Source organism: Anomalospiza imberbis, chromosome 26, assembly GCF_031753505.1.
Source record: "Anomalospiza imberbis isolate Cuckoo-Finch-1a 21T00152 chromosome 26, ASM3175350v1, whole genome shotgun sequence".
NCBI classification, from domain to species: Eukaryota; Metazoa; Chordata; class Aves; order Passeriformes; family Viduidae; genus Anomalospiza; species Anomalospiza imberbis.
The window spans coordinates 5254694-5277859 of record NC_089706.1 but is presented as its reverse complement, the minus strand read 5'-3'; the positions used below and the strand labels follow the sequence as shown (position 1 = coordinate 5277859).

At 54.9% G+C, this 23166-nt stretch overlaps 1 protein-coding gene across 3 annotated transcripts in view; it reads right to left on the bottom strand.

Moving 5' to 3' along the window:
- The window catches only part of CACNA1S (calcium voltage-gated channel subunit alpha1 S), a 58516-nt gene that overhangs the window by 11001 nt on the left and 24349 nt on the right, over positions 1-23166 (bottom strand). For 2 of the 3 annotated variants that reach the window (XM_068173604.1, XM_068173603.1), the window contains 26 exons: positions 21467-21615; positions 20439-20520; positions 19789-19949; positions 18726-18951; positions 17953-18160; positions 17556-17676; positions 17042-17156; positions 16822-16915; positions 16030-16099; positions 15668-15800; positions 15252-15381; positions 14475-14534; positions 13369-13475; positions 12871-12958; positions 12392-12499; positions 11534-11586; positions 11127-11273; positions 9942-10143; positions 7737-7895; positions 7325-7435; positions 6764-6847; positions 4838-4894; positions 2647-2775; positions 2000-2065; positions 1400-1491; positions 371-530 (listed from right to left, as the gene is read on the bottom strand). In XM_068173604.1, coding sequence (XP_068029705.1) covers positions 371-530; positions 1400-1491; positions 2000-2065; positions 2647-2775; positions 4838-4894; positions 6764-6847; positions 7325-7435; positions 7737-7895; positions 9942-10143; positions 11127-11273; positions 11534-11586; positions 12392-12499; positions 12871-12958; positions 13369-13475; positions 14475-14534; positions 15252-15381; positions 15668-15800; positions 16030-16099; positions 16822-16915; positions 17042-17156; positions 17556-17676; positions 17953-18160; positions 18726-18951; positions 19789-19949; positions 20439-20520; positions 21467-21615 — 3112 coding nt within the window. The remainder of the gene's footprint in view (positions 1-370; positions 531-1399; positions 1492-1999; positions 2066-2646; positions 2776-4837; positions 4895-6763; positions 6848-7324; positions 7436-7736; positions 7896-9941; positions 10144-11126; positions 11274-11533; positions 11587-12391; positions 12500-12870; positions 12959-13368; positions 13476-14474; positions 14535-15251; positions 15382-15667; positions 15801-16029; positions 16100-16821; positions 16916-17041; positions 17157-17555; positions 17677-17952; positions 18161-18725; positions 18952-19788; positions 19950-20438; positions 20521-21466; positions 21616-23166) is intronic. The other variant, XM_068173605.1, reaches the window with a different exon arrangement.

Sequence of the window (23166 nt, the reverse complement as noted above, 5' to 3'; positions counted from 1 at the left end):
TAGGTGGGCAGGGGGTGATGTCCCCAGGAGGAGGTTCAGGGGCTCACCCCATGAGACACACAGCTACCAACACCGTGGCTGCCCAGGCAGGACAGGGGTGCCGAGGGGGCCCTGTGGGAGCCAGCAGACTGTGGGAAATGGGTTTGTAGAGAAATCTCAAAGCTTGACAGAAGGCTCACATAGTGTGTATCTGTATGCGAACCTTGAGATAAGAAATGTAAACCTTGAGATAAGAAATGCTGACTTAGAAATGCCATGGAATAGGACAGACATTGTTGAGAGAGAAATGGAATTAGAAACAAGTTTCAAAGGACGGCCTTGCAAATAAGACTAGATACTTTGGAGAAACAGAACTATGAAAGATGCATACCAGGAAGGCACAGAGCATGTAGAAGCTGATGAAGTAGAAATAGGCAAAGCCAGTGCCACAGGTGTACTCCTCTCCCTCAGCATAGTCGGACTCGGGGTCACAGCGCCGGCCGTAGCTGCAGTCCAGCAGGATCTCCTGCCACGCCTCGCCGGTTGCACACCTGGGAAGAGGGGACACCTGCTGGACCCTGCCTCTTCAGGGCATGCGGGGAGGGCTGAGGCCAGCCCAGCACACAGGGGAATGGGAAACATAAGCTTTTGTAAGGAAATCCAAACCCTCCACTGATGTGATGTACTAAAATTCTCAAAAATCAAGGAAATAAGATTCCCACCTCACCACAACACTAGGTAGAGAGCAGAACTAGTAACTATCAGCTGCTTTTGGTGAAACAATGCCTAAGAATGTCAGTTAAAGTCCAGCTTTGATTCATAACACTGCCCATAAAATGTTCATGTTATCAGAAGCACATGGGCAGCCCCTCGGAGCAAACCAATGGCAGATCCACTCCAGGAAGAGTGGAGGAAGAGCTGCTATCTTGTAAGGGCATGAGGTATCAATGCAACACAAGAACAGCTAGTGCTAGGTGGAGGCCACCCAGGTTTACATTAGTAATTGGTGTATTGACTGAATCACTGCAAAAGGCTGTTTGTGAACAAAAAAAAGGAGCAGTCAGGATTCTGGGGTTGCGGCTACAGGGCCACTGAAAGCTTCAGAAAGTGTCTGGAGTCAAGGAAAGCCTTGGGCTGAGCTCCTGCTTCCCATGAGTTTCCTCACAATTCACAAATTAAAATCCAGTCTGGGAAGGAAATACTGAGAATAGCAACCCCAAAATGCCTTTATCTCCAGCAGCCCAGACACACCAAGAAAACCCACAGCCTCTCCTGAAATGCTCCCACTGCTGCAGGAGATCTTTCTGTGGGACAAAAAAGAAATCAGCTACTGAAATGTTGGTCCTCCCTCACTCCAAGCTGAGCTTTCCCACAGGCTCAGAGCCTTCTGGAGCTGCTGACATGACAGGACAAGACTGACCTGAAGAGCAGCAGCACAGCCTGTGGAAAGGTCTGGAAGTTGTTGTTTCGGTTGATCTGGGTCCCATCCACCATGGCAATCTTCCCAAACATCTGAAAGTTACAGTGGCAGGTCTGCAGTGTGCCATCCTTTCTTTGGCACCAACTACCCTCTGGTGCCTGAGCTCCACTTCCTCTTGTTTATTTGGCTTTGGGCATCCCCAAAAGAGATTGAGATTGGGATTGGGTGCTCTGGGGCTTGGAAGCTACTTGGACATTCCTGCCAGTGCTGAAAGCACCCCTGACTACAACTGCACTTCATCTGGAGACAAGGTCTGAACCAGCACAAGCACTGGTGCCTGTGGGTCTAGGTTGTGCCACTGACTCCCAAAGTGCTCTTTGCCATGTGCCTCAGCTGCCCTGGCTGAAGCCCAGGGACAGGAGGCTGCTGGGGTGTCAAACACCCTTGAAGACCAGGGTAAACAGGTCCCATCATGTGCAAAGTCCCAGAGAGGCTCTAACAGAGGAACCAGTCCCTCCCTGTCCCACCTCCCCAGGTGCCATCAGGCTCAGGGCATCTGATGAAGACCAGTTCCCACCCCCCTGCGCCATTGCCCCTCACCTGCATCCCAATCACAGCATAGATGAAGAAAAGCATCACAATCAGCAGGGCCACGTACGGCAGAGCCTGTGACAAAAGGACCATGGCTTGTGTGAGACACAGCCCAGGGACAGGGCTTGGGCTCTGGAGGTGCTGCAGGAGCCGTACCTGTCCCTGTGTGGGGAGAGGACAGCTTACCTGTTCCTCTCACACCCTCCTGCTGGCCCCTTCTCTGTGGTGCTCACACATGGGAGGCTGATGCCAGCCCCCATGGGAGCACTGGCCTCTGTGGCTGGGGCAGAGGCTCAGCACAGCCCAGGGCAGCCCAGGGCTGAGGGCAGTGCCCCGGGCAGGCTGTGAGCAGATGCTGCAGCATGCCCTGAGGTACCCACCTGGTGCAGATCCCAGCCAGACCAGGACAAATGGGCCCAGCAGGTACTGCCAGCACCTGGCCAGCTCTGACACTCAGTGCTGTCACCTTCCCACCCACGTGGGCCATGTTCTACACACCACAAGCCCCCGGCCCAGCCTGAGGTCAGCAGGGGCACTGGAGCTTTCTCCTCTGCCTGGTGAGGACAGGCTGCACATGCCACCAGCCTGAGGGTCAGCCACTGCTGCCAGCCCTGGGCATGTGTGTGTTTGGGAGGGGAGCAGTGCTCCTGACAGACCTGAAAGGACTTGATGAAGGTCCACAGGAGGGTCCTGACACCTTCCCCCCGGCTCAGCAGCTTCACCAGACGCATCACCCGGAACAGCCGGAAAAAAGTGATGGAGACGCGGGAGTTGTCATCAGAGTCCTGCAGGCAGAGCACAACAGCTGCAGGACAGAGAGTGCTGAAGCCTCCAGGCCTTCAGGGCAGAGGGTCCAGGTCCTGGGGGGAGGAAGGGTAACGAGATCCCACCCCCAGGCATCAGCCACGATGCCCTTGCCTGCCCCCAGGATCAGACTGCAAAGGCATGCTGGCACTTTTCCCCCTGGCTCTTCTCCCCCAGCCTTCCCAGGGATCTCATCTCCCCAGGGGCCCACGCTCACACTTTTGACACTGGGATAATGCAGGAAGGAAGGCATGCTGCCACATGGACTGGGAGAGCTGTGAGGGTCATAGGGCCACCACAGACAGGCTTAGCCCCACCAGGCTTTTGCCCAGCACGTCCTGTATTTGTAGGGTGAGGTGTCGGGTGGGCACCAGGCACAGGAAGGGCTAACGAGAGCTGTTTAAGCAGGGAAGGGCTGTTTTGAGAATGTTACAGCAGGACTTTAACCAAAGGAGGGACTGAAGAGATCAGGAGAGATCTCTGCAGGGTGCTGCCCATGTCACCTGGCCAGGCAGTGATGCCTGCTCTCTGTGGGTATCCCCCTTGAAGGGGTGAACAGCCAGGGGTTCAGGGCAGAGTGGGCAGGCAGGAGGTGAGGCAGGAGGCACAGCTCCTGGCCTGAAAGGACTGGTTTTGTCTGGAAGCCCCTAACAGTGGTGGCTGGAGATGCTTGGGGCTTGGTCACCTGTGCCCTTGATAGCCCCAGCATGGCACAGCCTCAGGCACAGTCTCTGCCACCAGGAGCCATGAACAGACCCTGCTGGCACTGCCTACCTGGACTCCATCACAGCTTGGGATGCTTTTCCCACTGCCCCCTTAGCCTGCCAGAGCTTTACAGCTGGCACTGGATCCCTCTCACTCCCATCACCCAGGCCACTCACTCCCAGCTACTTCAGGGCAACAAAATCCAGCTGTAAATAGCCCTCCCAGCAGATCCACCTTCCTCAGCATCACACTTCCGAGTTCCCAGGGCTGCACTGAAAACTCCATCTCCTCTACCACCTCGTTCTTTTCCACTCTCCCGGTTTCTCATGCCCATCCAGTGAGTGCAGTGGTCAGGAGCACCCCACCAGCCCCAGGGCAGCCCACCCCCATCCCCATGCCCATCCCTGGGCTCTGGGCAGTGGCCTGTGGAGAGCAGCTTGCACTCTGCAGCTCCCAGCACCAGGGCCCCGGGCAGAGGCTCTGGCACGTGGTACCCTGCAGTCAGCTCCCTCCACATTTTCACACCAGCCCAGGCCACCCCACTGCCACTGCACCCCCTTGGTGCTCTGTTGGATCAGGTCTTTTCCTGACTTAGAGATGGGGTAACTGAGAGGTGTTTTAAGAACTTTTATCCTATTTTTAGTCTCACGTGAAGGGTGAGACAATATAGAAGTTATAATTCACACCATCACAATTAGAAGCTATTTTCTAATTACAATTAATTTTAAGCGTTTCTTGGCCTATCAGTTTTAGCTGCACCATGCTGTGAATGAACCTTCTGTCAAGCTTTGAAAATTCTCTACAAATCTATTTCCCACCAGTGCTCTTTGGCCACCAGTGCAGTGCTTGGCCCACTCAGCCTCCCAGGACACTGGGCTGCCCCCAGGTGACACAGCCAGCCCTGGGGGAGAGCACAGGGCAGGGACTGCCCCTCTCACCATTTCTCTGGCTGTCAGAGGCTGCATCCCTTCAGGAATCCCTTCTGGCATCCCTTCAGGCCTTAGGCAGCCAGGGTGATGGGCAGAAGGACCAAGGCCAGCTTTCCTGCCCTACAGCTGGAAAGCTCCTCTGACATGGCAGTTCCAGGGGATGGGGTGGTGAAGGGCAGGGCTGGGCTTTCAGATGGGCCCAGGAGGGCTGGGGAAGAGCCTTGCACCTCTCAGGGTGGGAAGGGGTGTCTGTGTGTGCGGTGTGTCACCCCAAATCCCCCTCAGCGAGGGCAGAGTTACAGCCCAGAGGGAGCAGCGGGTGTGGTGGCCTCGGTGACATGCAGGGCACATGCAGAGGCTGGCCAGAGGCAGGGAGGGATGCAGGCAGGCACACTCAGCTGGTATTTACAGTGCCATCACAGCCCCCGCCGAGGCAGTACAATCCACCACTGGGTGCCAGAATAGTCTGTGGAGAGAACAAGAGAGTCAGCAGAAGGGAGGAGGAGGGACAGGGAGGAACACAAGGAGATAACACAGACACAGAAGAAAGCGTAAGATGGAAGCTGGGGAGAAGAGGAGGGGCATAGGGAATGTCAGGCAGAGCCCTGCCATCCCTTAGGCTCAGGGACAAGGTGATGTGACTGTTAAGAGGCAGAGGCAGCATCTGGGTGAGCAAGGAAGCACACAGACCACGAGACTCCTCCCGGTGCCTGGGATGTGTCCTGGGCATCCCCACCCTCAAGGACACAGACACAGGTAAAAGGACCTAGGAAGCTCAGGCCACAGAGAACATTCCCCAAATTCTGCCTTGCCTTCTGCACAGCCCTGCTGCTGGCAACAGTGCTGCAGCACACAGAGCACAGCGCCTGGGTCAGTCCCTGCCAGCCCTGTCAGGGCACCAGACTCCTCCTGGTGCCTGTGATGCGTCCTGGGCATCCCCACCCTCAAGGACAGCAGGATTTTGGTACGTGTGCCAAGTGATCTCTTGCTACAGAGGGACTGAAAACCACTGTTGAGTCCAGGGCCTTGAGCACGCCTTGAACTTCAGTTCTGAGTGACAGCAGGCTGGGGAAGGACACCCGACAGGCAGTGGGAAACCAAGGCACAGGTGCAGAGAGATGGTGGGCAAGGATGAGGAGGAGCTGACGCCAGATGAAAGCTGTTGGCACTGGCACGAAATCTGGGAGATCAAGAAGGTTGAGAAGCCCAGGGGCCAGAGGATGGCCGCACTGATGGGCAGGGCTGTGCAGAGAGGGACACAGGGCTCTCACAGGAGAGGAAGGTGGGTGGGTTTTGCTCATCCCAGCTCTGTGAGGCATGGAATACCCTACAGAGAAGAAAGTGACTGCTCTCAAGGGTCTCTGGAAACCTCACTTTCCTGCACAGAGAACATGGAAGGTGACCCTGTGCAGGGGTGGTAGAGGCAGCAGCAGTGCCAGAGCCAGCCCTGCAGCGCACAGGAGCTGGCAAGCCCTGACCCTTTGAGGAGACGCTGCCAAGCCACTGGAGAGGGTCAATCCATCATCTCCCCCATTCCACAGCTGCCTCTGGAGCCCCCTCAGGTCTGCTGAACGAAGCACACACCTCCCGCAGCAGGGCCAGACTCAGGTGTGATGTGCCAGGGCTAGGGAAGGCAGGGGCATGCTGACTTCCTAGCACTGCTTTGGAAATGCTCCCAGCAGAGCACTCACCAAACAGGCACTGCCTGAGGCACCAGCCCCACAGCTCACAGCCTGCAGAGCTCCTGCAGGGATGGCTGGAGCTCACACAGGCACACACACCACCAGAGTGTGTGTGTATGTGTAGGGGCTGCTGTGCAAAGGGACACACACAAAGCAAATGTCTGCAAATCTGATGGGTCTGATGGTTCTCCTGGGCCAGCAGAGTCCTGTTGTCCTCCCAGGGGACAGAGAGCTGTGGGAACCCTTTTACTCCCACCTGCATTGATCTGAGGCTGAATGTGTGGATGACTGTCCAGACATGCACAGGGGGAGTGGGGCAGGGGCTGGCACACAGCCTGCTGCTGATTTCCACAGGACTCCAGTGCCTACGGATTCAGGAGACCAGAGGGGAGGGGGCAATGTGACATGCTGGGCAGTTGGGGATGCCTAAATTGTGCTTTAATGCTCAAAGGGCCACAGCTGTGCTCTCCATGAGCTCATGTTATGTGCTGATCCTTGCCTGATCCTTCTCAGAACCAAGCAGAGCAGGGAGAGAGGAGAGGACACCGTCCCCCTGCAGGGCTGGACACATCCCAGCACTCCTGCCCCATGCCAGGGCAGGTCCCAGCGCAGCCTTGGGAGGACAGCGCCGTGCCTGAGCCCCCGACACTTACGTCGATCTCGCTGAGGATGACATCGATGATGCTGCCAATCACTATGAGGAAGTCAAAGACATTCCAGGGGTCTCCGAAGTAGCCCTGTCAGGGAGGAGCCAAAGAAGAGTGAACATGCAAGGGTATATGTCAAGGAGGACACAGAGGCTGGAGCTCAGAGGAAGGGGTACCAGAAGGTTCTTCACTGACTGTGACCTGCAGAAGAAGGGCTGGTGGTCAGAGCTTGCACCCTCTGCTCAGTTATTTGGTCCTGTCTTGCTGTGCAGTGAAGTGAGCAGGGTGGATCAGCATGGCTGGAGCTATGACCCCACTATGGCCATGACACTGAAGATGATGGCCAACTGAACTGGGTGGGATTTGGCTAGCAAGGGTAACCCTGACAAGCAGTAGTCCCTCCAGAAACCCCAAGGTCCTGTGCATGGGGATCCTTAAGGGTCTTGTAAGGAGAAGTTCTGTGGAGCAGCAGGGCTGGGGGTGCTTGTACGCAAGAGATGCCCAGTGCAGGATAAATGGACTCCCTGGTCTGGCCTGCTTTCCATGCTGATCATGCTCTTCTCTCACCTTGGCTTTGAAAGCCATGAGCTTGAGGACCATCTCCAGGGTGAAGAGGATGGTGAAGGCCACGTTGAGGATGTCTGAGATATGGTTCATTTCTGCAGACTGGTTGTAATGCTGAGGATAAGGCAGAAGGAGCCATTAGCTGATGGCAGATCCAGCCTCCACTGTGAGCTGGAGATGTGGCAGAGCCCCCTCCCACAGCCAGGCCTATGGCTCAGCACAAAGGAAATTTCCCCCCTGCAGCCCCATCTCTGGGCTCCCCACATCCCACCAGTCCCGTTTTGGTCAAGAGGCCCTGACCCAGACATCATTCCATAAGCAAACACCCCCTATCCAGAGTCTCTCTTGGGGATGGCAGGGCTGAGCCAGCCTGGGCACTCCCACAGACACCCCTCCACCAGCCCTGTGCCCTCACCTGCATGCCCAGGCAGATGGTGTTCAGCAGGATCAGGAAGAACATGAGGTACTCGAAGTAGGAGGAGGTGACCACGTACCAGATCTGGTACTGGTAGGGGTTCTTGGGGATGTAGCGGCGCAGTGGACGAGCCTTCAGTGCGTACTGCACGCACTGGCGCTGGGGAGGCAGGGAGGGCAGGTGTGACCCCACTGCAGGGCTCACACTCAGCACCACCAGCCTCACTGCACATCCCCACAGGCCTGGGCTGGAGCGCCCTTCTCTCCCAGCCCAACCACAGAGGCCAGGCACAGCAGTGGGGAATGGAACCGCTGTGCTTCCTGCGCAAACACCCTAGAGCACCCACGTGGGACAAGCTTCCAAAGTCAACTTTAGCCTCCAAAGATGGCCATGCTGCCCTTGGCCTGACCCCTCCAGCCCAGAGCCTGCCTGCTTGACCCAGCACTTCCCCAGGCTCTCTCAGGACCAGCTTAGAGCACCCTGACGGTGTGGTTGGGCAGTGCCCAGGCAGAAAGGGACCTGGGGGTACTGGTCAACAGCCAGCTGAACATGAGCCAGCAGTGTGCCCTGGCGGCCAAGGACGCCAATAGCTCCTGGCCTGAATCAGGAATGGTGTGGCCAGCAGGAGCAGGGAGCTCATTCTGCCCCTGTACTCGGCACTGGTGACGGCACACCTTGAGTGCTGTGTCCAGTTCTGAGCTCTCAGTTTAGGAAGGACATTGAGACGCTTGAATGTGTCCAGAGGAGGCAACGAGACCGGTGAGTGGCTTGGAACACAAACCCTGTGAGGAACCACTGAGGGAGCTGGGGGTGCTCAGCCTGGAGAAAAGGAGACCCAGGGTGACCTCATCACTCTCCACAGCTCCTGAAAGGTGGCTGTGGCCAGGTGGGGTTGGGCTTTGTCTCCAGGCAGCACTGACAGAACCAGAGGACACAGTCTCAAGCTGCATCAAGGGAAATTTAGGTTGGATATTAGGAAAAAGTTTTTCATGGAAAGAGAAATAAAGTTCTGGAATGGCTGCCCAGGGAGGTGGTGCAATCACCATCCTGGATATGTTTAAAACAAGCCTGGATGTGGCACTGGGTGCCAGGGTTTAGTTGAGGTGTTGGGGCTCGATGATCTTTCAACCCAGTAATTCCAACCCAGGTCTCTTCCAACCCAGTAATTCCATGAATTCTGTGAAAACACTACATGAACCAGGAGTGAAGGGGGCACTGAGATGGCTGCACAGGCCTGTGCCTCCCCAGCAGCCCAGGGCCATCTCTGCTGGGTTTCTGTGTGGTTCACATCACCCTGGCACCCCCAGCTTGAGCTGCCTGTGCTGCCTCAGTGCAGAAGTATGACAGCACTCTGGGGCCAGCAGTTGGCCCTGGTTGCCCCAGTGTCTTCCCCAGCATGTCCCACATCCTCTGCCAATGCTTCTGCTGCCTTCAGCCTTGCTGTCCCCGACCAGAATGACAGCATGACAGCATCACAGAACGGCTGGTTTAGTCACAGTTTCCTGCCCAAAGCAGGGCCAACTGGAGCATGCTGCCCCGGGCAGTTGGCTTTTGAAAAGCTCCAAAGAAGGAGGCTTCACAGCCACTCTGGGCAACATGTTCCAGTGCTTGGCCACCATCACCATTAAAAAAAAAAAAAAAAAAAAAAAAAAAAACCCCACAAAAACGCTTTTTTAATATTTAAATGGAATTTCTTGTTTTCTTCAGTTCGTGTCCACTGCATTTTTCCTGTCACTGGACACAACTGAAAAGAGCCTAGCTCGGTCTCCTCTATGCCTTCCCATTGCTGTCTATACACATAGGTCAGATTCCTATGAGCCTTCTCTTCTCACCACCAGACTTGACTCCCAGACCCTCCACCATCTCAGTGGCCCTTTGCTGGACTCACTCCAGTAAATCCATGTTGCTTTTATACTGGGGATCCCAGAGCTGGGCACAGCCCTCTGCTCCAGCTCACTCTGGGCACCCCAGCTGTCCAGGGAGGCCCACTCCCTGTTCCTGGTCCCCTCTCCCCTTCCCTCAGGCTTGTTTTGTGCCAGACATGGGTCAAGCTGGCCCTGCCCCAGCAGCAAACAGGCCTGGGGCAGGTTCAACTCATCTGTGTCAGCAGTGTCACCACAAAGAAGGGCTGATCCAAATCAGCCAGCCCCAGCAGTGCCAGATGCAGGGCTGGTCCTCCTTGTCCTGTCCCAGCAGCCCCATTACCTGATTCTTGTCCAGCTCACAGTTCTTGTATTCATTCTCCCCTTGCTCCTGGAAGGTGACGATGACAAAGCCCACAAAGATGTTCATCATGAAGAAGGCAATGAGGATGATGTAGATGATGAAGAACATTGCAATCTCCACCCGGTAGTTGTAGATAGGGCCTGCATCCTCAGCATTGGTGTCAATGGCCATGTACAGCAGCCTACAGGAGGGAAATCGAGGCAACAGAAACCCTAATTGGGGTGGAAAGACATGTCTCCTCTTGAAAGTTACAGAGAGCTTTGGGGACATCCAACAACAGTGGGACAGGACTGCCTGGGTAACCTTGCCAGCTCCACAGCCACTGCCAGGGTGATTGGTCCTGCTTCTCACCCTGGATAGCTCTTCTTTCTTTACCCTGGCCAAGGCCCATGTGTCTCAGGTTAGCTGGGGGTGTGCATTCTATCCCCACCTGTCAGAGCTGGGGCAGTTCTCTGCTGTTCATTGGGACTTTTCTTTATCTCTCCCACAGCCAATCCTCCCTCCAGGAGATCTCTGCTGGTCATGGCCAGTGAGTGTCCCTGCATGGCTGAGAAAATTCCATCACCCCATGGGGAGAGGCTCCGCCCAGGGGAGGAGCCAAGCATTCCTACCTGGATACAATCTGACCTTGGAACACCACAGCAGCCTTTGCCCTCTGCATTCCCAGAGGAGCAGCTTTCTTCCCCACTGCATTCCCAGAGGAGCAGCTTTCTTCCCCACTGCATTCCCAGAGGAAGCCCAGGCCCATCTCCACCAGCCCTGGAGCTTCAGAGGAAAACTCCACCCTTGTCCAGGATCCCTGCTCCAGCAGAGCCACAGCTGGCACTGCAGGAGGGCTGAGCCACCATGGGATGGGACTGCTGCCACCTCCCTGACCCACAGGCTGCCAGGGCCTGCTCTGACTCTGGCAGCGTTGTTTTGTGTTACTGCATTTTTAAATTTTATTTTTATTTTCTTCTCTAGTAAAGAACTGTTATTCGTACTCCCATATTTTTGCCTGAAAGCCCCTTAATTTCAAAATTATAATAATTTGTGAGGAGCGGGTTTACATTTTCCATTTCAGGGGAGGCTCCTGCCCTCCTTAGCAGACCCCTGGCTTTTCAAACCAAGACACCACAGCAGTGCCCTGCTCCCAGCACAGACCTTCCCTCAGCAAAGACTCACTCTGGCCAGCCCTCGAAGGTGGAGACGGTGAAGAGTGACATCATGGCTGAGAAGACATTGTTGAAGTGGAAGTCGCTGTGCAGCCAGACACGGTCCTGGACCTCAATCTGCGTGGGGTCTGCGTCCACGTAGTTGATGAACTGACCCCTGCAGCAGAGGGGACACAGAGCTCACAGGCAGGGCCCCCTCAGCCTACAGGCTGCAGCACTGGCCCGGCCCTCCTTGGTCCCTGGGAGGGGAGCACAGCCCTGTGCTTGTTCCTGATTTACCCCAGGGAGAACAGGATGACACCTCAGGTCCACATTTTGGATGCAACATTCCCACACAGGAACACAAGCGTTCCCCACCACATCCCCCAGCTCCCATCCCTGGCCACTGCCCAGCTGGGAGCTGCAGAGAGCTCTTACCTGCACTCCTTCTCCGTCAGCTTGGATGGGTCTGTGCACCTGTAGAACTTGCCCTGCATTCAACAGACACCAGAAGTGGCCATGGCATTGCTTTGACCTTAGAAGCCCTGGGGAGTTTTGACTTTTCCCAGCCCTCGGTCAGTCCTCCCCTCACCACCTCGATGCAGACTCTGGCCCTGGCCTCCCCACCGTGCCTGCCAACACCAGCCAGTTCACAAGGCATTTCCAGAGTCAGGGCAGACCTGGGGTCAGTCCCAGGCTGAGACCAAGAAACACTGCCTGGAGATGGGAACAAACCTTCCACCACCCTGAGCTGAGGCCTGCCTTGCTCACCCTATCTGGGAGTCAACTATCTGGAAAATAGGGAAGAAAGCAGTACCCAGAGAATTAACTAAAAGCTAAGGTATGCTGACAGGTCTGCTCAGTCTGCTGGGTGTCCTGAAAGCTCTTCCCACATCAGCTCAGAGTTTAAGCTCAGTTATTAGAACAAAACTGAGCTCAGCCAGGGCCAGCTCTGCCTTAGAGCATCCAAGGCCCAGAGAGCAGGAGCGGTGCTGTGAGAAAGGAAACCCTTCACAATCAAAGCACAGAGGAAATCAGTCAGAAGTGCCTCCTGCCTTAGAAAGAGGAAACCGAGCATGAAGGGAGGCGAGGCAGTCCTTTACAGGTGCTGTCTGGACCCGGGTGCTTCCTGCCCTCCTCTCACTGCAGGCTCTTCTGTGGCTCCTCTCGCAGACCATGGAGAGCACAGCCTGTGCTGACCCCTGCACTGGTAGGCACCATGCCCAAGGTGATGTCCAGGAGAGCCTGGCCAGGATGTGCTTGAGCAGAAGGTCCCTCCTGCCCACCTGAGCTCACCTTGAAGAGCTGAACTCCGATGCAGGCAAACATGAACTGCAGCAATGTCGTGACAACCACAATGTTACCAATGGTCTTGATGGCCACGAACACGCACTGGACCACGTGCTGCAGAGGTGGAGGACAATGCAGATGTGACCACAGCTGGGGCAAGCCCCTGCTCTCTGTCCCACACCCTCCCACTCCAGGAAGGGTGGGAAGAGCAGCTTTGGTTGTGACTTTTGTCCACAGGTTTTCACTGCTTTCTCTTTGTCTCTTTTTCTTACTGATGTGTCAGAATAAAAATGCCAGTGCCATGGCTGATGCGTCCCCATGTCCCACTCCAGGAAGAGTGGGAGCCTGCCAAGAGCAGAGGGATTGGGCAGACCCCTTTCCACAGATGGGTGGTGGGAACTGGGCACAGGGCACAATGCCTGCCACACAATCTCCTGGTAGGACTGCTGTGGGAGGAGGTCCCCCTGTGCCAGCCTCTCACTTACCTTCAGCCCCTTCGCCCTGTTTATGGCTCGCAGAGGCCTCAGCACCCTCAGTACCCGCAGGATCTTCACCACAGAGATCGTACTGGACCTGGGCAGGAAGGCACAGCTGAGGTGGGGCCACTTCCCTGCCCAGCTAGGCTGGCACCCACCAAGCAGCCAAGGGGGGCAGGCTGGGGCCAGCAGCAAGGGACAGGGGATGGCAGAGACACGCAGATGGACATCACCACACATAAGGCCAAGTGACACTGGCAGCTGGAGAAAGCAGATCCAAACTGAATTTCTACCCAAAGATGTTTGACACTCAAGGAGTGCCCTTTGACCTCCTTGACCAGTTTGTGGGCATGCCTCCCAGTTTTCCATGCCCATGTCCCCCAAACATGACATGATGGACACATGGGCAGCCATTGGGCTGGCTGCTCCTCCTCCACCCACCATCCCCAGCTGCCCCACCAGCCTGAACAGCCTAGAGCCCACTCTGTGGCACATGGAGGTGCTTACTCAAATCCCATGGAGATGAGGGAGACAGCGACCACCAGTAAGTCAAGGATATTGAAGGAGTTCCTGCAGAAGGAGCCTTTGTGCAGGAAAGCACCGTAGGTTGTCATCTGGGGAGCAGAAGGAGTTAGGAAAGAGGCTGGGCAGGGCTCAGGGGAATGGTTCTTCCATAGGGGGAAGGGTGGACTAGGCACAAGGGACTTCTCTCAGCTCCATGGCCTGGGGACCCTGTCCTGCTCAGACCTCTGCAGCCAAGCAGGAAGCCGGCTTCAGGTGGAAATCCTCTGTGCAGCACTGGCTGGAGACAAAACTCTCCCAGTCAGTCAGCAAATTAAAGAAGAGAACAGTAAAGACCCTTGGAGTGGAACACGTGGCAGCAGCTTGGGTTGTGACTTTTGTCCACAGATTTTCACTGCTTTCTCTTTGTCTCTTTTTCTTACTGGTGTGTCAGAATAAAAATGCCAGTGCCACAGCTGATGTGTCCCCATGTCACAGCACAGCTGGCTTAGCTGTCTGACCTCACTGGAGAGGACACACCGCCTCTGGGACAGGTCACCACCCAGATGGCATGAATGAACTCTCCAGGAGGATCAGCTGGAAGTTTCTCCTCACTGAGACCTTCAGGAGCATGAATGCCTAAGGACTGTGAGTGTCCATGGCCACCAAAGTCTAGACCTGTCGCTGTTGAGTTAGGAATGGTTGAAGAAAGGCGACATTGACTCTTATGATTAGAAGGTATAAAGTGAGATTTAATATGAACTTTACATATTTATCGGTAGGATTGTTCATTTAGAACTTGATTGGTTTATAAATAACACTTTTATACTATTAGTTAATTAGGAATAGGACTTTTTGGTAAAGTATATTTTTATAAACACCACGTATAAATATTCTACGTGTTCACAAACACTAGGTGTAGAGATTAAGATAAGAATTGTTTTAATTCTTTTTCTGAGTGTTTCCTAGGATAATGCCTGGGAAACACAGGCATTTCACAACTTTCCTAGGATAATGCCTGGGAAAGTTATCTATTTCTCTCTCTGACTAACCTGTCACATCCACATAGACCAATGTGCTAGGCCATGCTCATGGCAAGACCATAGACTCACCTTCAAGACGATTTCTACTGTGAAGACGGAGGTGAAACCAATGTCAAAGTATCCAAGAATCTGGGGACAGAGACACCAGTACAGGATGAGTCTTGGGTGACACAGGAAATGCTTCAGGGTGCTCAGACATCCTGAAGTTGTCCACTCAGTGGACCGGGGAGGCCATCTAGCTCAACAGTCTCTAAACCCAGTACCAAGAAGACTCCTGAACTTTCCCCAGCTTTGTTGATTTTCTCCAGTGCATGATCCAGCCTGCAGCTGGGACAAAGCTCTCCCTTGCCAGGTGAGTTCCACCTGAAAGCATCTGATCCCCAAAAACCCCAACTGCCCTGGGAAGCTGTCTCATGTGAGATCCCCCAGGCCCTGCCAGACCCACTGGGACCTTGAAGGACAGGAGCTGTGGCTCCCATGGCTGCATGCCAGCAGCATTCCAGGGCAATGCACATGCCAGAGGTCCAGTCTGCTGCCTCACATCATGTCTCCTTCCCCAGTAAGCCACCACAGTTTCAAACCAAATTAATCTTGCACACCCTGTCAGGTGGATCTTTTCACTCAGAAGTAAACTGAGGCATGGAGCAGTAAAACTTTGTCCCAGCTGCACCCTGGATGAAAAGCACATCCAGCACCTCCTGCTAGAGTGCACTGCCCTCCCAGAGGCAGGGCTGGCATCCCAGCTGAGGAAAAGCACCTGGCAAGTAAATCCCTGCTTAATGGGGAGCTGGGAGTCTCCACGAGGTCTCCCCCACCCATCCCAAAGCTCCACATCTCTGCGGGCACCTGGTTGCGGAAGGACTCGGCCCGGATGGGATCTTCAGCTGCCAGGGAAATGCTGCTGAGCAGGATGAAGAGCAGGATGAAGTTGGTGAACCAGGTGGCATTAACAGTTCTGTGGCACAGGACCCGAAACCTGCCAGGGACAGAAATGCCATGGGATGCTGCAAGGGGCCAGAGGGGCATCAGACAGGGTAGTGGCAGCCTGGCAGAGGGCTATGGCTAAACCCTGAGGACAGGAAGGCCCTTGGCATGGAAGGATGTTTGTACCAGTCCTTCCACACAGAAGGCTTTTCCCCCTGAGCTGGTTCCCTTCAGAACTGGTTGTCATGCTCAAACAAGACCCTGATGTGAACAGCTGGTGCCAAAGACACCTGGGCCATGCCTGGCCCTACAGGGCAGGGAGAAGGGGCAGTGCCTACTTGTTGGTTGGGCTGAAGATGAAGAATGAGCTGGCTTCAGGCATAGGCACGGCTTTCTCCTTCAGCTGTAGCTCTGCAAGGGGACGTGGCCGAGGACTCAGGGGGATTTCAGGCTCATCTTCCTCATCATCACCTGCAGAGTGACCACAAAAAGGGAAAAGAAAATAATCATCCAAAGGGGAAGAGGGAATATGACCTTATGGACAATCTTCCAATCCCATGACCCTGATTTGGCATGCAAGCCAGAAGGACCTCAGCACCCCAAGGCTGGTGAAAGTTCACTGCATCCTTTGCTCCTCACACACCATCCCTCTGCAGTGTCTCCTCAGCCTTCCTGCTGCCCTGCCAGGCACAGGCCTTACCTGGGAAATCTGCAGAAGGGTAGGGGTCTTTGATCTCATTGACATTGGATTCAAATTCGTCCACTTTCAACTGAAACAAGGAGAGACAGAGAGGAGGATGTGCAGCTGCATGTGCCAGTTGGGCAGAGCTTCTCATCTTGGAAGCCACGTGGGACAAGCAGCATCTCTGCATTGGGCCCATAGAGCAGCAAGCACATGGAGTGCTGGCCCAGGTTGGAACCTGGTGAGGGGATGCTGCAATTGAAGCAAAGAGGATGGGAAATAGGAATGTGCCCTGGGCAAGAGCCTGGAGCCATGCCAGGGTGGGGAATAAGATAGGGGGAAACTCCTGAGTTTCTAAAAGCACCTCTGGAAAGTGGATAGGAATGTAGCTGCTGGCCAGAGGCTTCTCAGAGGCAGCTCAGCACAGCCAGCACAGCTGAACAGAGGGGTTTGCACGTGGGAGGTGCTGGTGTGGACATAAGGGAGATCTGGGATGCTGCTGACTTGCTTTGCTCCACTCCACACTGGTGTGCACCAGACCATGTCAGCCACTGGCAAATGGCTGTGGCCAAGGAAATGAACTGGAGAAAAAGGATCCCCAGCAATGGGGCTGTTTCAACATGTCCTGCCTGCCCCAGAGAGCCCCCGTCACCGAGAGCACCCATCACCAGTGGATGCTACAGCAAGCAGTGATTCTGGTCAAGAGGCCAGACCCAGACTGGCTCCAAGCCTTTGTCTCTCCTGGCTGGTGAGAGGAGGAGCCAGGGCACCCCCAGGAGCTCTCCAAGGCTCACCTCCACCAGAACTGACCTTGGCTGTTGTGGGAATCCCTTCTCCCTTTACTTTCTGCTCCAGTTTCTTTGCCAGCATCTGCTTCTCCTCTTCAGTCTTCTCTGGGTAACCTCTAAGCAGAGAGGAGGGCAGAGCAGGAACTGAAGTCTGGGCAGGGGCCATGGGAAAGGTCACTGCATCCCCTCACACCCAAACAGCTCGTTTGGGAGCTGCCATGGGCAGGGATGGCAGCACTCACCTGGACATCTTCCGCCGTTTGCGCTCCTCTGCTTTGGCCTTCTGGGCCAAAGTCAGGCTCTCAGCCTCGGCCAGGTTATCGACTGCGATGGCCAGGAACACATTGAGGAGGATATCTGGGGGAACAGTGCTAAGGACACGGACGTGATTTCTGTCTGGAGCCATCCATAGTCTCCAGAGTGCCCTCAGAAACCTTCCTGAAGCTTAGCCCTTGTGATAACCCTGACCAGCATCCATCCCTTGTGAGCACTGAGCTCTGAGCTGGCTGCCCTGTCTGGCTGAATCTCTGCCTGCCACACATCCAGACCTGCTCCAGATAAGCTTTCCTCCAGTCCCCAGCCTTCAGCTACCACCAGTGCAAGCCCTGAAGCCCGTGGTTTATTCCTCTGCTCTTCACAACTGAAAAGCTTAAGGCAAGCACTGAAACACTGAGGGGAGCCCCTGCTTCCCCCCTGCCCAGTCCTATGCAGTTGGTGCTATGGGGGCCTGGGCCTGGCTTTGCAGGCAGAGGATACAGTTCCCACAGACAAAGAGGATGATGAAGTAGATGCAGACCAGCATGCCAGGAAAGGATGGGCCCCCATAGGCCATGATCCCATCATACATGATTGAATTCCAGTCCTCTCCCGTCAGGATCTGGGAGCAGAGCAGTAATAAAGACTTAGGAGATCCACAGCAGAGCATGACAGAACCCTACAGACTGATTCTACCCTTCTGGCTCCAGCCCCATGGTCAAATCCTGCTTTCCGCTCAGCCCTGAACCTGAACTACTGCTCACGACTCCAGTTGCATTTCCCTGTTCCTGTCTCAAACCCCCACAAACACACATCCCCTTGAGACCTAACACCTGCCTGGAGACCTACAGCCCAGGTGAGACTCCCAGCCCCCACTGCCCTTCCCACAGCCCCAAACCTGGAAGACACTGATGAGGGCCTGGGGAAAGTTGTCGAATGTGCTGCGCCGCACTTTCATGTCCTCGAAATCAAACTTGCCCCCAAAGAGCTGCATGCCCAGCAGGGCAAAAACTATGATGAAGAGGAAGAGGAGGAGGAGCAGAGAGGCAATGGAGCGGACTGAGTTGAGCAGAGAGGCCACCAGGTTGCTCAAAGATGTCCAGTACCTGGGAAAAGGAGAGACAGAGGCATGTGGGAGGTGAAAGAGTGGGGAAGGCTGTGGGCAGGACCAGGAAGGCACAAGGAACCTAGCCAAACAGACCAAGGTGATGTGCCAGCAGCCCAAAAAGGGGGACTCTGGACCCAGGCTGGGCTCTGGGACTGCTCCAGGCAGGCTCCAGGAGGAAGAAATGAAGCTGCAGGCATGGTGTGACAAGTAAGATAACACTGCTGCCTGCACAGAGCACCAGCAAGCAGGATGGGGAAGAGGGGTGAACACACAGTGGGTTGGGGCCACAAAGAAGAGCTAGGAGTCCTGGCCCACAGCAGCCCCATCCACAACATCCTAGAGCCCAGAGCTAGAGTGGGGCCTCAGCTCTGTCCCACTCTCCACTCCCAGCCAAACCACATCCTGGAGACAAACCCCCAGCTTGGCCCTATTGCTCTGCCCAGCAGCTCCCAGCTCTGTCCATGCTGCAGCCTCTCCTGGGGACAGGGCCAGCGATGCCCCAGAACTGTGAGCGATGCCCGGGCACCCTGAGCTGCCAGCACCCACACAGCTCCCTCCCCAACCTGGTGATCTTGAAGATGCGGAGGAGGCGGATGCAGCGCAGCACGGAGATGCCCAGAGGGGACAAGGTGCCCAGCTCCACGAGGATGGTCTCCAGGATCCCCGAGCACACCACGAAGCAGTCAAAGCGGTTGAAGAGCGACATGAAGTACTGGCGCAGCCCCAGCGCGTACATCTTCAGCAGCATCTCGGCCACAAAGAGGGCGAGCAGCAGCCGGTTGGCATTGTCTGGGGTGGGAGATGCAGCCTGTCAGAGCAGTGACCTCGATCCCAGCACGGCTGGGCAGCCAGGGAACAGGGCAGTGCTGCTCACCCTCCTCTGAACCCTGAGCTGCTGGTTTTTGGGGACCACACAGGGGAGGAAGATGAGAGGGTGATGTGCAGCCGCATGCTTGTGTGTGTGAGCACACACCTGTATGGTGCACACGAGTGCATGCAGGGTGGGCACGTGGGCTGTGTGTGGGTATGAGGGGCTGAGCTGTCTGTGTGCACACCTATGGGCTCCGTGTGCCTCTCCGTGTGTGTGTGCACACCTGTGCTCCGTGTGCCTCTGAGTGTGAGGGGTGTGTCTGTGTGCACACCTGTGCTCCCTGTTCCTCTCAGTGTCTGTGTGCACACCTGTGCTCCGTGTGCCTCTGACTGTGAGGGGTGTGTCTGTGTGCACACCTATGGGCTCCGTGTGCCTCTGAGTGAGTGTGGGTGTGGGTGTGTATGTGGGTGTGGGTGTGTGGGCGTGCACACCTGTGTCTCTGGGGGTGTGTGTGGGTGTGTGGAGGTGCAGTCACTGGGGCTGCATGCACAAATTGTGGCTGCACAGCTTGAGTGCGTGCCACGTGTGCAGGGATGCCAATGGACACACTCTGTGTGTGTTCACCATGCAAGATCGTGTCCCTGAGCGTACAGAGCGTGGTCAGTGTGAGTTGGATGACAACAAGGATCACACACACACTCAGTGCAGGCCCTGTGTGCCGTGCCAGCGTGGCTGTGCACTCGCGGCAGGAGCTCACACAGCTCTCTGGGGCAGCAGGGTGTCCTGGGCCCTCCTCTCTCAGGCTCTTTGCTCACCTTGCACCTGTGTCAGCCATTCTGGCTGGAAGTGGTGCTCAGAGGCAATGGAGAGGGTGTTCAGTGCCACCATCAGGATGACAAGCCAGTAGAAGAACTTGGACTTCACCACATCCCTGCACTTCCTACGAAACATTCGGTTCCAACGCCTCCACTGACGGCTGGAGAGATGGCAAAAGATCAGCAGAGCTGGCCAGTGGGGCCAACCCAGGCCCTAGGGCTGTGCCCACAGGGCAAAGCCACCCCGTTCCCTCCCTGAAAAGGGACGAGGACCATAACCTGCCCCTGGAACTCAGTCCATTCGCTCAGGCACTGCAGCTCATTCGCCCTCCTGGCTCAATTTTGGCCTCCGGCCCCTCTCTAAGGGGGCTTGCAGGCACAGCTCCTCAATTACACACCGTGCTGCACAGGCCATGGGAGCATGCTGGGAGCCTGGTCCCACAGCAAAGACATTGTTCACCATGAGCAGCTTTTTGCCAGTACCATAGCCAAATTGCCTGTCTGCTGCCCCAATGTTTGCATCTTCCCCCAGGCACCAGTCCCTGTCTCTGCCAAAAACTAGACCAGGAAAGCCTGGCCTAGTTGGGCCAGCAAGTGAGAGACAGTGAAAACCCACGTGCAAGCAGATGGTTCAGTCAGAACATACTTACAAGAAGAGAATCCACTTGTTCATGCCCTCAATTTCATACAAGCTCTCTGTCTCTGACCCTCCTTCATCCGATGGCATCATACCTAGAAGGAATGACATTACAGGCTTTTCTTGGAGCCCTTGGGAAGAACATGTGGGAGGCAGCCTCATCAGAGCTTTCCCATCAGAAGTGAATAATCCCCACCAAGCAATGCCATCCCAGGGAGTCAGCAGCCAAAGTTTGGGCAGAAGGCTTTGAGGGTCAGGTGCAAACCAAGCACGAGGCATGAGAAACTCCTGCCCTGCAGGAGGAGCAGCAGCAGCCCAGAAAGGGACAGCAGCAAGTACCCCAGCATGGAGAAAACTGGGGCCAGTTGGGATCTGAGCAAAGGCCGAACAGAACATGGGCCACAGCTCTGGAAGAGGCGTTTTGTCTGTCCCACTGCTTCCCAAGGCTTTTTGCACACATGCATCACTCAGTTTGAGGCATCAAAAGTGCTTTCACCAGGCAGGGTGGCACAGCAAACCCTGTGGCTCTGTGGTAGAACTCCCCAGACTTTGCTGAGCTTCTGGCTAGATACCTGTACATGTACCTCCTTCCCTGAGCCACTTCTAATCCCTTGAAATTGTCAAATGATGGCAAGAAATTCATGCATCTGCTAGTGTGAGAGCTTGTGGCCCTGCACTGTATCCCTGCACACCAAGGGCACATGCTCCTCATGCCTTTTCAGCCCCTCTTGCCAAAGGAGACTCAGCCTTGCTTGTTGTCTGCAAATATTAAACACTGTGGTTGAAGTGGAGATTTACCATCAGGGATAAATTATTGCTAGTTTGGGTCAGATTCAACCAAATTATTCAGGAAATGTAAAAAAAAAAAAAAAAAAAAAAAAAAAAAGAGGAAGGAAATTGCCAAAGCATTTTGTTTCATGGGTTTTCATGCACAGTGAGTCTTTGTGACTTCTTCAAAGATTCCCACCTTGCCTCTCTAGGTGGTCAGCATTAGGAACCCAACCCTCAGGCTAAGGGTCTGTGAGCAAGCAGAGCTGGTACCTTCTCCCCTGGCCCGATCACTGTCCATGACCTCTGCATGGGTGATCCAGTCCATGTAGCCCTTCAGATCCTCCTCCAGCTGCTGCTTCTCCCGCAGCTTCTGGAAGGTGCCCCGCGACTTGGCCTTCTCGCGCTCCTTGGTGAACTCCCTGGGACAAGGCAAGCAGCAGAGACTCAGGGATGGCCCTGAGGAACTCGGGAACTCTCAGGAACCACAGCTCTGTGCCAGGCCAGGTCTTGAAGGAAATCCCTGAAATACCCTGCCACCATGTCTTAGGTGGGAAATGGGGGTGTGCATTCTATCCCCACCTGTCAGAGCTGGGGCAGTTCTCTGCTGTTCACTGACAGTTTTCTTTATCTCTCCCACAGCCAATCCTCCCTCCAGGAGATCTCTGCTGGTCATGGCCAGTGAGTGTCCCTGCACGGCTGAGAAAATTCCATCATCCCATGGGGAGAGGCTCCGCCCAGGGGAGGAGCCAAGCATTCCTACCTGGATACAATCTGACCTTGGAACACCACAGCAGCCTTTGCTCACTGCATTCCCAGAGGAGCAGCTTTCTTCTCCACTGCATTCCCAGAGGAAGCCCAGGCCCATCCACACCAGCCCTGGAGCTTCAGAGGAAAACTCCACCCTTCTCCAGGATCCTGCTCCAGCAGAGCCACAGCTGGCACTGCAGGAGGGCTGAGCCACCATGGGATGGGACTGCTGCCACCTCCCTGACCCACAGGCTGCCAGGGCCTGCTCTGACTCTGGCAGTGGTTTATTTTCTTTTTTGTACTGTTGCATTTGTATTTTTAATTTTCCTAGTAAAGAACTGTTATTCCTACTCCCATATCTTTGCCTGAGAGCCCCTTAATTTAAAAATTATAATAATTCAGAGGGAGAGGGTTTACATTTTCCATTTCAGGGGAGGCTCCTGCCTTCCTTAAGTAGACCCCTGGCTTTTCAAACCAAGACACACCAGCACTGCCACTACACTGCTCCAGTGACTTTCCTCCTTTTTGGCAAGATCTTGGGGCCCACCACCTGATGCCCGACGGCAGGCAGGACTCCTTCCCCACCACTGCTGCTCTTTGGGAGCTTCTCACTGCAGGGTGCTCCAGCTGGACAGGCCAACTGACACCTGGCCAGGACAGTTCCCCATCAGAGTGGGGTCTCACCCACCTGGGGAGCAAAAACCTGCCCCTAGCTGTCCATATGGAAAAGGTGAGCTCATCACATGGCAGGTAAATGGGACATTCTTTTCATGGTAACACGGAATGGACAGGTCTGCCATTGTCCTTGCCCACTTTTCCTGCTCTCTTTCAACTAATTTATTTTCTCCTCTGGTGTCTGTCAGGACTACAGACCTGCTGCCCAGCCATGCTGGTGTCGCCATGTGTTAATAACAGGTCTCAGACACTACAACAATAATTTTCCTGATCTCAAACAGAATTTAGTTGTATTTGCAAAAATATATCAGAACATTTACTGTGCCAGCAACTTACTCCATGATCAGATGACTATAGTTCAGCTTGTCCTGCAGTTACAGTCAGCTCTACACAAGTGTCAGGTTCCTGTAGTTTATCTTGTGCTTTTAAACTTGTTTTAGTTCTAGTAACACCCAATTTGTTTTAATGCTACAGTGGCATGGTTCTTGTCATAAAAGAGCCCTAAAAAATCCAAGTAATTAGGGTAGGACTAACCCTGTGAACTAATA